Source organism: Canis aureus, chromosome 34 (genome assembly GCF_053574225.1).
Source record: "Canis aureus isolate CA01 chromosome 34, VMU_Caureus_v.1.0, whole genome shotgun sequence".
NCBI lineage: Eukaryota > Metazoa > Chordata > Mammalia > Carnivora > Canidae > Canis > Canis aureus.
In genome coordinates this window covers 8,226,683-8,242,312 of record NC_135644.1, presented here as the reverse complement: position 1 = coordinate 8,242,312, position 15,630 = coordinate 8,226,683, and the positions used below count along the sequence as shown (strand labels likewise).

The window sequence follows — 15,630 nt, the reverse complement described above, 5'->3', positions numbered from 1 at the left end:
CCCCACTACATTAATAAAAGTTTAATTGCCTATGGGATCACTGAACCAAAGAACCTCAGGCTCTCAGAAAGTAGTGAGCAACAGCCTTGGGTGGTTTGGGTTTCTCCAAATTCAATTATGTAAAAACTTGGGATATGTTTTGAGTTGAAAATTAAAGTTTAAAAAAGTATCCCATGAAACTGAATTTAAGAGTTTTTGGTTCTTCAGAGCTCCCTGTCTACTGACAGAGTGAGCTTTTTAAAATGAAAATCAGAGAGCCATCTATGGAAATATGGGTTATGGAGTTGAAAGATGAGATTGCTTCCTTTAATTTCACTGGCTTGACTCAGGGCCTGAAATTTGTGCCTTGGAAGCCCCCTTACTAGTCCTCTGGCTGGAAACCTGGAGTTTTGGTTTACTCACCCAGCCATGCAGTTCCCATCACTGTATCTGCAAGACCAAACATTGGGGAGAACAGAGGGGGGAAAAAATGCAATGCAAATTCACTGCAAACTCTGAGCCATAATTCCTCTGGTCAGAGAGGGCTTCCTCCACTCAGCAGTCTAGGCACCTGCGTGGTTGCCTCCACCTTCTCCATCATAGCTGCTTCTGGGGGATTGCCTGGGCTGGGGAAGACAGAATAGAAAAGCAAAAAGCAGGGGCACCTGGGTGGCTCAGTCAGTTAAGCATCTGCTCAGAAACTGATCGCAGGGTCCTGGGAACAAGCCCCACCTCAGGTCCTTACTCAGCGGGGAGTCTGCTAGAGGATTCTCTCTCTCTCCCTCCACCCCTCTCCTTCCGCTCTCCCCCTGCTGGTGTGCTTTCTCCCTTTCTTTCTCTCTCAAATAAATCAATAAATAAAACCTAAAAAAAAAAAAAAAGAAAAGAAAAACAAAAATGAAAGCCTGGTATTTCCTCTCTTTCTGTCTGACCCATGGAAGCCCTCTTTCTACTGCGTAGATGTGAAAGAGAAGACTCTTCTGGAGCTCTTGCCATCCACTTCTGGGCATACTTCAGGGTGTCAACTTGCCTGTAAATGGAAGCTGGGCAACACTGGAGGGAGAAAACAACAACACTACTATTTGGCGGTTCTGGGGATTCCCATCTCTTTCCCTAATCTACCTGCTAGCCCTTACTTTTCAGCATCCTCTGTATACACACAATCTGCCAGCGTTTATACCTGCATTTAAGGGAGATAAGGTGGAGGGTGTTTATTCCATTTTGCCTGGAACTGGAACCATTATTCCATTTTCATACAATTTTTTTAAGACAAAAATTCTAATCTCACTCAAATCCCTAAACATCAAATATATGGTATGAGGGAGACAGAGGATACAGGTAATTTGGAAGACTGGGCTAACCAAAGAATCAGAAATTTGCCTTATTCTCCTGAGGACTAAAAGCTTGATGAACTTGTCATGAGAATGATATAGCTATGCCGTTTGAAAAATTCTTGAGTTTTACACATTTATATGGTGTAATATATCTAAGACAAAAATCTATATTTAGAAAAGATGCATTCTTGATTAAGTACAATAAATACTTCGGTCTTTTCTAAAGTAGAAGGATCTGTTGCCATCTGGATAGAATGCAGAAGGGATATTTTTATCCTAACATTGAAGCTAACTCAGCAGTACTGAAGATTGAGAGTAGGGGTGAATGAGTCCAGCACTACTATTTTATCTATGCTATCCCTCATTTGTATTTCTTAAACCATCAGAGTTTTGTCCTGTCAGTCCAAATCTCAGACCAAGACCCTTTTTGTGATAACCAGTAAGGACTATGGGTTCTACTTTCAATGAAAAATGTTGTTTGTAGGTTTATATTTTAAAGAAGCACTGTTTTCTAAATAAACAACTTGGAGACTATAGGCCTATGATCTTAAAAAAATACTAGTTGTAATCCTGACTTTTGACTCAGATTTCAAATAGGAATGTATTTGGTGACAAATAACATAAAGCCCAACCAACATTGGGTTAAACATCTAAGAGTTTACCGACGTCACAACAAGAAGTCTGGGACTCAGCATAATCTTCCACAGTATGAAAGAAACTATAAATGATCAGTATAAATGGTTAATTTATAAACATATTCCCCAATTGTTGGGTCATTGTTTTGTTTCCAGTTAAATTATTCCATTAAGAACATGTGGAAAGATGCTCAATATCATAGCAAAAGCATTTTCATATCTATATTCTTCCGAGTGCCCTCATTTCCAAGGAGAGATTCCGGGAAGCGAGGTTGCTGAGTCACAGAATGTAAGCATTTTACATTTGAATGCTTGCTAGTTTCTGAAATGATTGTGTCAGTCCAAATTCCTACCAAAAGTATGGTAGCATGTCCCTTTCCTTGTATTCTCACTGTCATTGGGTATTATAAATATCTTGAATTTTTAAGGGTGAATCATGGTTTATTTTTTATTATTATTTCACTTTGCTTCTCATCTTACTGATGTTGAACATCCCTTTAAATGTTTATTGGTGATTTGCCTCTCTGCTGTGAATCAGATGTTTTTATTGATTTATTGGATTATTTGATTCTCTTATCAATATGAAGGATTGTAACCCTTTGCCTTTCATATAAACTGCAAATAAAGTTCTCCTAGTCTATTGTTTGTCCTCTATATTTGGTCTACGGTATCTGGAAAACTCATATTCATCTCCAGGACAGCCAAATATCATTTTCTCTGTCAAGCTTCCCCTGGATCCTCTGGCAGTTAGTCATTCTTTCCACACTATACCCATAATGTGTTGTGCATATCCCTGTGTGCTAAATTATAACTACAAACCTTTTCCTCCTGTTCAAGAAACTATACCAAAATGAAGGCTAAACAGACTAACATTACAATAGATAGATTTCTGAATCCGCTTTCAATTTTCCAAAACTAAATCATTCACAAACTTCAGAATTTTCTCTTTGCTTATCATTAATACAATCACATCATCTTTCATTTAGAGAATTTCAGGTCCATTTCTCAACTGTCTCTCCATGAAAATTCTTGTTTTCTTCTTTCTGTACCTTTTTTTCATGAGTGCTGACTTCAACATCCCCAGAGAATGCCACTCTTGCTGTCACTCTGTTCTAGTTACCTCTTGCTGTGTGACAAACCGCTGCGAATTTTAGTAGCCTAAAAAAATTATTTACTTTGGTCACAATTCTCAACTTGGGCAGGGCTCAGTGGGGAAGATTTGCTCTGATCCACACAGTTCAGCTGGGCAGCTTTACCAAGCCTGGAGAATCTACTTCCAAGACGGCTCAGATGGCTCACTCACATAACTCGCAAGTTGGTTGGCTGTTACCCAAGATCTCAGCCAGAGCTGTTGCTGGGAGCCTCAGTTCTCCACATGGGCCTCTCAAAAGTGCTACTTGACTTCCTCATAAGTCGGTTGAGTTCCAAGAGTGACTATTTGAAATTACAGAAAGTAAATGCAGCCAGTCTTTTGATGCTAGGTCTGGAAACTGGTACAGCATTATCTATGCTGTAATATTTGGGTCAAAGAAGTACAAGAGTCAGTCCAGTGTAAAGAAAATGAACACAGACCCCACTTCTCAATGGGAGGAGTGCCAAAGAATTTATGGCCATCTTTAATCTGCCATAATCTTCCTGGGTACTGGGTCCTTCTAAAGTTGTCAAAAAAGTTATCAGTATTTGCTATAACCAAGCCATGCTCTGTTTCCTACAGAAATATGGAAGATGCCTCTCTTTCTTGCCAACTCTTTGTCACTTGGTGTCTCAGCCACAAAGCAATATGGTGAGTGCCTCATGTTTCCCACAGGTTCTTGAGCTTCTGTCAAGGGGTCAAGTCCAACCTTAACTGCTAAACCAAGACCAGGGATAAAATATTGCCCTCCCCTAATTTTTTACTCTACAGTCTCTGTGCCCACAAAATGTTCCATTTATTTTTAAAAAAAAGTTCCATTTATTGAATTCCTTCCCCTCTAGTAAATCAACTCCCATCAACACTTCATTATATATAATCACACTCTGAACTGCTTAGCCTGAACTACTAACAAATTATTTGTGATTTTCGCAATATTAATGTGCCTTAACTCCATGTCTGAGAAGCTTACTCTCATAGACTCTCTCTTAAACCAACTCCTGTTATATAAACAATATTTTATCAGATTATCCATGGCATTCTCCAATCTAAAGGATGCTATTTGAATTTCATTTCACTCCATTCCTCCATAGTACTTACTGGAGCTGAACATCTCAGAAAAGAAATACCCTGTAGACTAGAAAAGAGCCAAGTGAGGTAGAGAAAATCACTAGGAAGTTTTACTGTTTCATTTACTGTAAGGGTCCTTTTTGTTTGTTTGTTTTTTAATGGAAAAAGTTCTCCATTTTCAAAAGTATAAGAGAAAAACTAAACTGCCTACTAGCTCTTATTCTCCCAGGAATAGTTCCTACCTAATTTTAGAGATTTTCTTCAAAATGATCAGTGAAAAATATGACAGGTACTTTATATGTATACAACTCTAAGACACAGCTCCCTTGAACCATAGAAAAAAAGAAACTCTCATATACTATGGTGGGAAAGCAAACTGGTGCAGCCACTGTGGAAGGCAATATGGGGTTTCCTCATAAAGTTAAAAATAGAACTACCCTACATCCAGTAATCTGTACAACTGGGTATTTACCCAAAGAATACAAAAACACTAATTCAAAGGGATATATGCACCCCTTTGTTTATAGCAGCATTATTTACAATAGCCAAATTATGGGAACACCTGGGTAGTTCAATCAGTTCAGTGTCCAACTCTTGACCTCTGCTCAGGTCTTGATCTCAGGGTTGTGAGTTCAAGCCCCCACCCTGGGCTCCACACTGGGCATGGAGTCTACTTTAAAAAATTAATAAATTTTTAAAAATAGTTGAATTATGGAAAGAGCCCAAATGTCCATCAACTGGTGAATGGATAAAGAGGATGTGGTATGTATATATAAAATAGGATATTAATCAGCCATTAAAAGAATGAAGTCTTGCCATTTGCAATAACATAGATGGAGCTAGAGAGTACAAGGCTAAGCGAAATAAGCCAATCAGAGAAAGACAAATGCCATATGATTTCACTCACATGTGGAATTTAAGAAACAAAACAAACAATGGGGGAAAAGAGAGAGAGAGAGAGAGAGAGACCAAAAGACCAAAACCAGACTCAACTATAGGAAACAAACAGCTGGTAGAGGAAAGGCTGGTGGTGGAATAGGTTGAAATAGGTGATGGGGACTGAGAATACACTTATTTTGATGGGTACTGGGTAACATATGGAATTGTTGAATCACCATATTGTATGCCAGAAACTAATATAACACTGATGTTAACTACACTAGGATTAAATTTAAAAAAAAAAAATTAATACTGGAATTTGGAAGGTACAAATTAATCTTACCTCTCTCCCTCAAAATTACAAATCAATTGAAAAACTGACATCAAGGCGAGATATGGATCAAAGTATCTGCCCTCATTACCAGTAAAACTGGACCAGAGGATAGGCTGATTTTGTTTTCCATTTATTCTCCCTAAAATCTAGTTATTGGGACCTGCCTCTGAAGAGAGTTGAGTCTGAGGCAGAGACACACATTTAGTTGCCCTAGAGGGTGAGATTGTGACCCAGCCTCTGCCAGGCAGGGATTTCCAACCAGCCCAGCAGCAGCAGAGTAAGGAGCAAGTAGCCCATGGGTAGACAGGGTCTGCAGTGAGAGACCTTGAGGTTGGCTTCCCCATGGCAGCCACTTCTTTCTCTAGTCTCACCAGTCAGGTAACATAGCCCTCCTTGCTTCTGTAGGGAATCTGGAGAGATGGGTGAAAGCATCTGGGAGACTAGAATTTCTGAGAGAGTAGAATTTTCTAACTTGTGGGTCTGGGTCTCTAGGAAAATCAGGCAAGGGAGAACGTGGATTTCCTATATGACATAAACATTTTGAGTAAAACACTGCTATGACGCAGATAATATAACACAAATTATTCCTCTTCCAATACCCTCTTAAAGGGTTCCATCACATTCTCAACATACATGCTGTAAAATTTTCTCTAGTGTGTAAACATATATAATTAAGTCACATGGATTTACTTTATTCTTCAATCTTAAAGGACCTTATCAGGAAAGTGAAAAAACAACCCACAGAATGAGAGAAAATGTCAGCAAATCACATCTGATAAGGGATTAATATCTAAAACATATAAAGGATTAACATTCAAAATATATAAAGAACTCTGATAACTCAACCACAAAAAATAAACAGCCTGATTTTAAAATGGGCAAAAGACTTGACTAGACATTTCTCCAAGGAAGATACACGATTGTCTAAACACATAAAAAGGGGATTAACATTATTAGTCATTAGGGAAATACAAATCAAAACCACCATGAGGTACCACTTCACACATGGTAAAATGGCTATAACCTAAAACAAAAAAAAGCACTTTGGGCAAGGATGTAGAAAAACTGGAACACATGGTTGTTGCTAGTAGGAATGTAGTACAATGCAACTGCTATGAAGACATTTTGATGTTTCTTTAAAAAGTTAAATATACCCAAAATAACTGAAAACAGGTCCTCAGATATTTGTACGCCAACTTTCACCATAGAATTTCTCATAATAGTTAAAAAGTGGAAACAACTCAAGGGTTCATCAAAGTATGAATGGATAAATAAAATGTGGTATATCCGTACAATGAAATATTATTCATTCATAAAAAGGAATGAAGTTCTGATACATGCTATAATGTGGATGAACCTTGAGAACATTATATGCTAAGTGAAATAAAGCCTACCACAAAGGACAAATATTATAGAGTTAGTCCGTTTATAAGAGGCACCTAAAATTGACAAATCTGTAGAGGCAGAAAGTAGATTTGAGGTTGCCAGAGAAGTCAAGAATAGGAGTCGTTGCTTAATAGGTACAGAATTTATATTTGAGGTGAAGAAAAAGTTTGGGAAATGGTGTTGATGGTTGTACACTTTTGAGTGTAATTAATGCCATGGAAATGTACACTTAAAAATGGATGAAGTGGCAAATTTTACGTTAAAATATTTTAGTACAATAAAAAAAATTTTTAAATACTACATTCTTAGTAAGTATTCAAGTTCACAGCAGAAAATCATGCTGTTCCTTATGTAAGGCAAATTTTAATAAGACTTTTAGCTTTACTACTAATATATTTTGACTATTTCTCATGAATTCATTTCTAGCTAAGTAAATGGAAATAGGACAAAAATAAGTACTCACTGGGTCAGAAATTTAGTCAGAATCATGGAACTAATAGATTTATGAGTCAAATCAGAGGTGAAATTTAGTATTTTATACCTCTAAAAGGTCATTTTTCACTGAATGCTAATATTGTATATGTACAAATACAGAAGCCAGTGGCTGGAAGTTTATTTGGTTTGTATCATTCCTTTGGACAATAGCAATGTTGTTAGTTGCAAGATAGATGCTGAAGAGAACATTCTCAGAAACATCCCTAATGTACTCCCAATTCCTCTTTCTTCCTGGACCACTTAGAAATGTAACGTCAAAAAAAAAAAAAAAAGAAGAAATGTAACGTCGAGAGCAGCCATAAGCAAATCTTTACCTGACTTAAATCTCTCCCCTTTCTCGAATTTCTTCTTTCTCATTAGAGATAATTTGAGTATGGTTTGGGAATCTAGATGTCTTTTGGGAGTTAATGTTTTTTCCACACAATTATGTTTTCACTACTGAAAATAGGGAAATATTTTTTTTCTAGACATTCCACTGGAATTAAGTCCTATACTGTTGAAAGGAAAATAACATCTTCAGGGTATAGACATTTAACAATATTAGAAAACTCATAAAAATTCTGCATTTCCAGAAATGTTCCTTTTAATCTAAATTACTAGAATTTTAGACAATTTTCAATGGAGGCAGAACGTTGCTTTTCTATCAAATTAATTAAATTAATTTAATTTATCAAATATTGAATCCAAATTACTCTGATATATTAATTATTAAAGAACAATTATGCCACTTTTTCTTTTAAAAGCAGCAGGTATAATATATATATCATTGCATTTCTCCCCCCAAATTTCCCTTTTTAGGTGTTGGAAGGTAACTGCTTTTATCATAGTTTTTCAAATGAAGAACCTGAGACCAGAGAGGCTAACTGCAGCGCCCAAATTAGAGTAGACTCAGCACTGAACCCTACACCCTTTAAATACCCCTTAAACAGCATTCTTCTTTATAATTAGAATGAATTGCAGGGCTCTGTGTATTGGAAAAGGACAGGAATGAACTTAAATATTAAATATTTATTGGCTTATTGAACTATTAATGTTCTTACCATTCAAAAAGCTCATATTAAAACCAACTTGGATCCAATAATTTTGTGCTACAGGTTAAGCTATGCCAACATTGACAGCATAATAGCTAATAAACTGGTTAAATTCCTGATTTATATATCTACAATATGGAATTTACCTTTTCGTTATTTTAAGAAGTCTTTTCTCAACAAATCCAGAACTTCAGACTTCTTGATTTCTTCTTTAAAATCAATAGCATTGGAGGATGATGCTACTACTTAAAATTTCTTTTGGGGCTGGGTGCCTAAGTAGATAGTGATGGGGGGGTCAGGGAGGGTATGGGAGAGGGACATAAAGAGGTAATGGCTAGGGGCCTACATGAAGCCAAAAGGCCTTTTTACCTGGGACCTTATGTTCTTAGATACACACACACACACACACACACACACACACAGAAAGAGAATGGCCCCATGATCCCATGGCACCTTATGGAAAGATCCACAATAGAGATGAAGCTTTGTTTGATCTATCCTCTCCCTTCATTTTAGAGTTAAAGAGCCTGAAATCCAGAAGGCTAGTCCATCCAGAAGACTGGCATAAAAGGACAACAGGACTTTGGAATCTAGAACCACAAGCATCTTCTGAGGATGGATCCTGTTAAATGGGAAGCCTTTCCCATCCAACCCCACCCTCAGCTCCTGGATGGATTTAGGTATGCAAATTTAGTGATAGTTGCTGTGGAGCTGTACTGCTTTGCCTAAGACAGCATTCTCCCTGGAGTTGTGTGGTCCTGGACAGAAATAGGGTTGGGAGAAAAGAGAGGGAGTCTGTAAGACCCAGACTTCCATGAGCTTCCCCGAATTTCATTAATAGACCTGCAATGCAGGCTGGGCATGAATTATTAGTGGCAACAGGGGAAGGGATGTGGTTTCAAGTCCAAGTTAACTTCAGCACAAACAGTTGGCAGGTATCTAAGAAGATGCTGGGGACAAAGGAGACCATGAGAAAGTAAACCTCTGAGGATGAGCAGAAAATTCGAGGAAGTCTTGGGTTTCCACAATTCATGGAATTCAGTTTATTTGTGTAGCAGCAGCAGCAAGACTTTGAATTTTTAGCTGAGTTACATGAGTTAGTGGTATAATCAACACAGATCTGTTGATTCCTGGTTCAATGCTCTTTCACATCATGATTTGTTTTTTTCTTATATACAAAGGACTTCCTGGTAGCCAAGGATTTCTTCTTTGAAAGACAGCCCAGAGCCCAGAGCAAGGAGCTGCCTAAACAGGAGACTAAATTTTGGATTCTAATGGCTCTCTCTTTCAGTACTAAGTTTTCTTCAACTTTCGAGCCTGATATACCCAATTGCTTTTACTACTGTGCAGTCAGAAAAACATGGTCTGTATATATCAGATGCAGTTTAGATCTGCTTCTAAATCCAGGAAGCAAGTGTAAAATCCAGCTAGATGTTCACAGAAGCCAGTAATGTTGAAGCACTAAAAATAGTCATTACCGGTTGCCCAAACCTCTTTGATCTTAGTGAAGACATTCACTTACCTAAAAGGCTACCTATAAGGGCTGGCTGCATCCCTGGGCTCCTTACTTAGAAGGGGACACACCACTTGGAGTCTAAAGTGACTCTGCCTGTCACTGTTTTGAAATTTTTAATAATTTGATTTAGAAATTGGTGTTTTGTAAGTAAAGTCCCTTGGGACAACAGAGGAAGTGCTGAGGGACTGGTGCCCTATCTCACATGGGGTCCTGCCTCCCAGGGAGAGTCTCTGGTATCCTGTCTGCGTCCCCACCCTTGTTCAGTGACCTCTGCCATCTGCCCTGGGGTGGGGGGTGGGGGGGCCAGGTCACAGCTAGGAAAAGGTTGGAGCCAGGCCACACCCTGTGCACTGAGCTATGGCCGGGGGCTCAGAGTTTGTGAGGGTGCGCACTGGCCCAGCACGTACCCCATGCATGAAGGAGACAGACATTAAATAGCAGATGAAATGCAATGTGACAGGTCAAGAAAAACCTTTTTCTTGCTTTTTGAACAGGGGGCCTACCTTTTTATTTTGCACTGAGCCCCACAAATTATGTAGCAGGTCCTGACTCGATACCTTATCTGGTAATCTCAAGCTAATATTATTTTTAGATTCTGAACTAAGGAACCGCACATATATGGAATAATAACTCTGATTTTACTAAAATTATTATTTGGTTTCAAAAACTCTTAATATTAAATACAAAATCAGATATTTTCAACAGCTCAACAGAGGGAAAATAAGCTTCTGTATTATTCTTGCCAGCAGGTATCGTTAACAACAGAGAGTTTGACAGTATAATAGATGAAATGGAAAAATGATGGAATTTTTTTTTCACTGAGGCAGCCAGGAAAAAAAATTAGTTATATTTCCACAGTGAAAATATTATCACTCCATATTTTCTATCACATTAGGGAAAGTTTTTTAAAAATCTTGTTACTTCTCTCTAATGCTGGGATTTGCTCATAAATAACTATGGATAGAGGTTTTCCATTATCTATATGGCACTATGTTACAATGGCCATAGGCCAGTGATGTCAGAGAAATCAAGAGGAAGTATAAGAAATAGCTTCTCATTTTTTTTTTAATTTGTATCTGCTTCACATTTTAATATCTTACCTTGAGCTTGGCCAAAAGAAGTTCATGATCATGAAGAAGTTTTTTGGTTTCATCTTGACTGCTACCAATTTCTAGAAGATTGGGTTGTGATTCGGCCAATTGAAGTTGTACCCACTTGCCACACTATAAATAAAAATGAAATAAAATGCACTTTCAGTTCCTCTTGTTTCTTCCTCTTTACCCTTCTCCTTTTCCTTCTTTCTTTCTTTTTCCTCGTTTCCTTCCTTCCTTTCTTTTTGTTTCAGTTATACTGTGAACAATTTATTTTTTCTATAGAGATAGGGCTTACTTAAATTGAAATATAACAGTTTTAATATAAATCCATGCCTTATTGGCTTTTTTTTTCCACTCTTAGTGTAAATTATTTTCTCTTGGAATACTGTATTTATTTATTTATTTTTGGCATACTCTATTTAAGTTAAAAATTCCCAAAGGAAGAACACATACAAGAGAGTATTATTATTGAATATGACAAAATTACAGAACATGTTGCACAACTGTATATTCTCTCTCACAGAATTCCATAAAAATAGTGAAACTGCACCTGCGTAAATAGGATGCAAACTTCACCAAAGAGTTAAGGTTTTGTAAATGCTATTTAGTCTGATTAGTGTTTTTACATTGACCTTGCTGGTCCAACTGGGAAGAATAAACAGCAGATGAAGCAACAGATTTTTATCTTAGAGTAGTAAAGTAAAAACATAACATTTTCCAACTTTTGTTGTTGAGTAATCAATAAAGTATGTATGAGAATGTCAATAAAATTGATGCATGTGACAACAGCCGTATGAATGCAGCCAGATTGTTTTCCTCACGTAGGACACTTTCACTGCTCCAAGATATAACTCACTATTGCATTTCCTGGGGAATTGCTTTTCTAAGAAGCAACAACTGATTAAGCAAGAGGAACCACTAAGAGGCACGTGCACATGGATAAGCAAATTGTTGAAGAGAAATGAAACAAACAAACAAACAAAAACATGTGGCTAGTCCAGATCATTAGTGCCCTAAGATGGTTTGGAAACAAATCCATACGGATCAGACACAGACACTTCTATTCTTTTAGAAGCTTGAGGCTTATTTTATTTGGAACAGTAGTGAGTTAAAGAAGCTATGGAGGGTAGTCAGAGGGAACGTTCAGTCAAGTTAAAATAAGTACTTCCAGTGTAATTTTAGGGTTTTTTTTTCCTGCACTATCCGTTGACCTCTGATTATCCTATAATTTATCCCATACATATTATTCCTCTTCCTGCTCTCAGAAATATTTCTTATTTGAGGGAAAGAAAAGTTAACTTTTTGAAAACAAGGAGTTTGCCCCTTTTCTCTCATGGCTGAAATTTCTAGTGACTCAAAGCATCATAAAATTACATGCAAATTATCAATTTTTGCTATTTCTGCGCCAGGTTTCTTTCCACGTCTACCTATTGCCTTTGAAAGGACTCAAGGGTAAGGGAATCAGTAGAGGTGCTGTTTACATGGGGCTAAGGCTCAGGAGCACTAGGAATCACATTGCTAGGAACACTTTACATTCAGTGCTTCTAGAGTAAATCATTTTGCTCGGTATCAAGTGCTGCTTTCCTGTTACAAATTTTCATATTAACATAAAATTTGCAGCAATTAAGTTAAATTAAACAGGTCTCAGTCTAGGCTTCTAAGCCAGAGAAATCATTCAACTCAGATTGGTGAGGTCCTGAAAGTAACTGGCTGGTGAGCACGAGCTTGTTTGCCTTGTTCCCTCATTAAACACTGCATTCCTGAGGTGGTGACTTGTCTAAATCCGAGCATAATGCTTCAGGGGTTTTTGCAAGACACTTTCATAGGAAATAAAATCATGGATGTCTTCTTCAACCTAAAGTATGTGGCTTTCTTTGCAAATCAGCGAATTACTTGATGTAAAATATGCAATAGCTTAAGCTGCAAGTGGCTTCAACTTCCTGCTGTTAAGGGCAAATTTGACGCATGCCTCTGCACTTTCGCTGGCAGAGTCTTCATTCCCCCCAAAATGTGATAACGATTTACCAGTGCCTTTACCACATCAAAAGTAAGGCCGCAGAGCCTCCTACTAGGTGTCTCCTGTCTGTTCTCCATCATGCTGGAAACAGTGCCACCTCATATCTACTGCGACTGTCCTCTTCCTTCCTCCATCATATCCACTCTCAAAAATCACGAACATTTCACAGGTCCAATTGACTATCCAGCCTGGTAACCCACGAACTTGTGGTCATGAGCACTTGAGTACTTTGCCTTTAAAAATCAAATCGAAAGTACATGGTAACGTTTTTTTGTTTTTGTTTTAATTAAGCTGCTATAGATGTTTTCTGACTAACTGAAAGAGAAACTGTAGTAAGTAGCTGAAACTTAGAGGTTTCTCTTAGCTGCCAATTTAAGAAAGCAGTAAGATGTACGTGCGCTATCTTCTATATGGTAAGTGCTGCTGACTGTGTGGGAATGTTCTTTAGGATTATCAACACCCTGCAAAAAGCCAACAGCCGCAGAGAAAAAAAAGAAAGTTGTCTTACCTTTATGACAGCTATCACAATTTTGGAGTCCCCAGCCTGAACAGCTACTGAACTGACTGTTGTCGTAGAAAACCCCACACCAGGACTTCCTTGGCTGGACATGGTACTTCAGAACCAGAATTTATACTCTGGACGGCCTCTGGACAGATGTGTGTCTGCTGGTCATTTCAGAAGGCAATCACTGGGGTTACTTGGATTCATTCAGGGAAAGCGCTCAGCTCACACTGATGACTCTGCCAAAAGGAAAGAACAGGAGGTTAAAAATAGACAACCCCATTGAGTTTATCATGAGAGGGGAGAGACAGAAGAGAATGGGAAAGAATCGCCACACCCCTGGTATGGTAACACTAAGTGCCTGATATTTTTGCCATTATCTTAAACGGGGAGGGCAGTTTCAAGCTCTCTGCCTATCAGCTGATGTTTAATAGCAAATGGAAAAAAATTACATCCTGACAACCCAAATTAGTTTTGCCATTGAATCTATATAGTTAGGGTGGACTTTGAAACCAGCTAGTCTTAGACCTGCAAAGATGGATATCTTTGCAAGATTTTCAAGTCACCCTTATGCAAAGAAAGCCCCCCAAAATGTACCTTAAAAATAAGTGCAAATATGTATTTTGGGATTAAGCCACAGATTGCTTCTAATTTTAGGTTAATTTGCTTTCTAAAAATTATTGCCTTTTGTCAAATGAAGCTTATATGGAATGGCCACATTTTCTCAGAGTCTTGGATTTGTTAGGGACATTTTAAAAATATTTCAGTGAGCAATTATCAGTAGATCTCTACCATTTCAGGATGTCTTTATGACCGCTTTATTTCACTCACCAGCATTTTCAAATTCAATTATCACGATGACCAGGAAGTAATATACCTTGTTATTACCTTTTCATTGCAGCAAGAAAAAAAATTTTTGTTTAATTTAAGGTTAACACTATATATTTTACTACAATTTTTTTAAAAAGGATAACATTTTACTTCAGGTTTGGTTTTTTTATTGTCCTCCACCCGCATGCAGGAAAATTATAGACAGCTTCAAATCAGAGCCAAAGATCAGCAGATTAATCCTCTTGCTAGAAACCCAGCGTGTGTCACAAGTTGTCTGTGGTATTAAACAGCAGCTGTTGGATTCCCTGTCAAAGAACAGCTGAAAATAACACTGAAGTTTAGGTCAGAGGTCAGATGTGAATACATCAGAGATACTAACTCCAAAGCTGCTAGAGCCATTGGAAATCTCTCTGGGACAGAGCCAGAATGGAGGATGTAGCAATAAACAGAGTTAAACTAGTCCACTTACTGTTTAAACCCTTAGCTCATTTCAAAAACATGTTTAGGTTCGAGCCTAATGTTCAGAAGACTGAGTCAGCACCATTGCTTTGTTTTCCTAAAGTTCATGATAATATTCTTGAGTCAAAGAGGGAAAAGTGCTTTCACATGCACTTTAGGGTTCAGCAATTAGTTTCCCAGAACATGTCATGGCTGCTCTGAAATTATGTAGCCAGGACCCAGGTCTCTGGTCTCAGCATCTGATTGCTGACCAGCAAGATGGAAACCAGGCCTGGATCCCAGTTCCTGGGATTCTATAAACCTTATCTGATACCATGAAGGGAGAGGCTGGAGCAAGCTCAAGAGAGTGGATACCAAGAGATGCCAGGATATAGAAAATATTGTAAGTGGTTTCATTTCTTGGCAGAGATGGAGAATCAACCTGACCTCTTTGTCAAGTCTGCCTCAGTGTTGAAGGCAGGCTCCTTCTGCTCCAGCAAGTGGTTAGTCCAAACAAACCAAAACAAACAGAAAAACCAGTTTTCTGCTAATTGCCCTCAAGAAAAACCAAGAGTCGACAACTGTGTCACATAATATCCACACCCTACACTAAAATGCCCAAAGGAGCATTGCTTAAATCATTGTGTACATTGCCAACCGGAACAGCAAACAGTGACCTGCACCCAAAATACACAGTGCACTTTTACTTCAAGTTAATCAGGTAGAAACTCAGTGTGTCCCCTTCAACTCCAAAAAGAGAGAGAGAGAGAGAGAGAGAAAGAAAAGGAAAGAAAAAAAAAACTATGACGGTATATGTCATAGTTGCAGGTAGACCCTCAAGAGGCAAAGGGACCTTTGTCAGCAGGCTGCATAGTCATAAAGCTCCACTTAGGATGGATGATTGTCCAAAAGAGTGCGGAGGGCAGGGTGGAATGTGTGGCACTGCAGGTCCACACCAA

General features: G+C 38.2%; 1 protein-coding gene across 2 annotated transcripts in view; it reads right to left on the bottom strand.

Moving 5' to 3' along the window:
• CCDC141 (coiled-coil domain containing 141) overlaps positions 1 to 13,760 on the bottom strand; it is a 175,355-nt gene extending 161,595 nt beyond the window's left edge. The window contains exons 1-2 of one of the 2 annotated variants that reach the window (XM_077883463.1): positions 13,409 to 13,760; positions 10,890 to 11,012 (exon numbers count right to left, since the gene is read on the bottom strand). In XM_077883463.1, coding sequence (XP_077739589.1) covers positions 10,890 to 11,012; positions 13,409 to 13,510 — 225 coding nt within the window. In that variant the 5' untranslated portion in view covers positions 13,511 to 13,760. The remainder of the gene's footprint in view (positions 1 to 10,889; positions 11,013 to 13,408) is intronic. The other variant, XM_077883462.1, reaches the window with a different exon arrangement.
• Between the last annotated feature and the right edge of the window lie 1,870 nt (positions 13,761 to 15,630).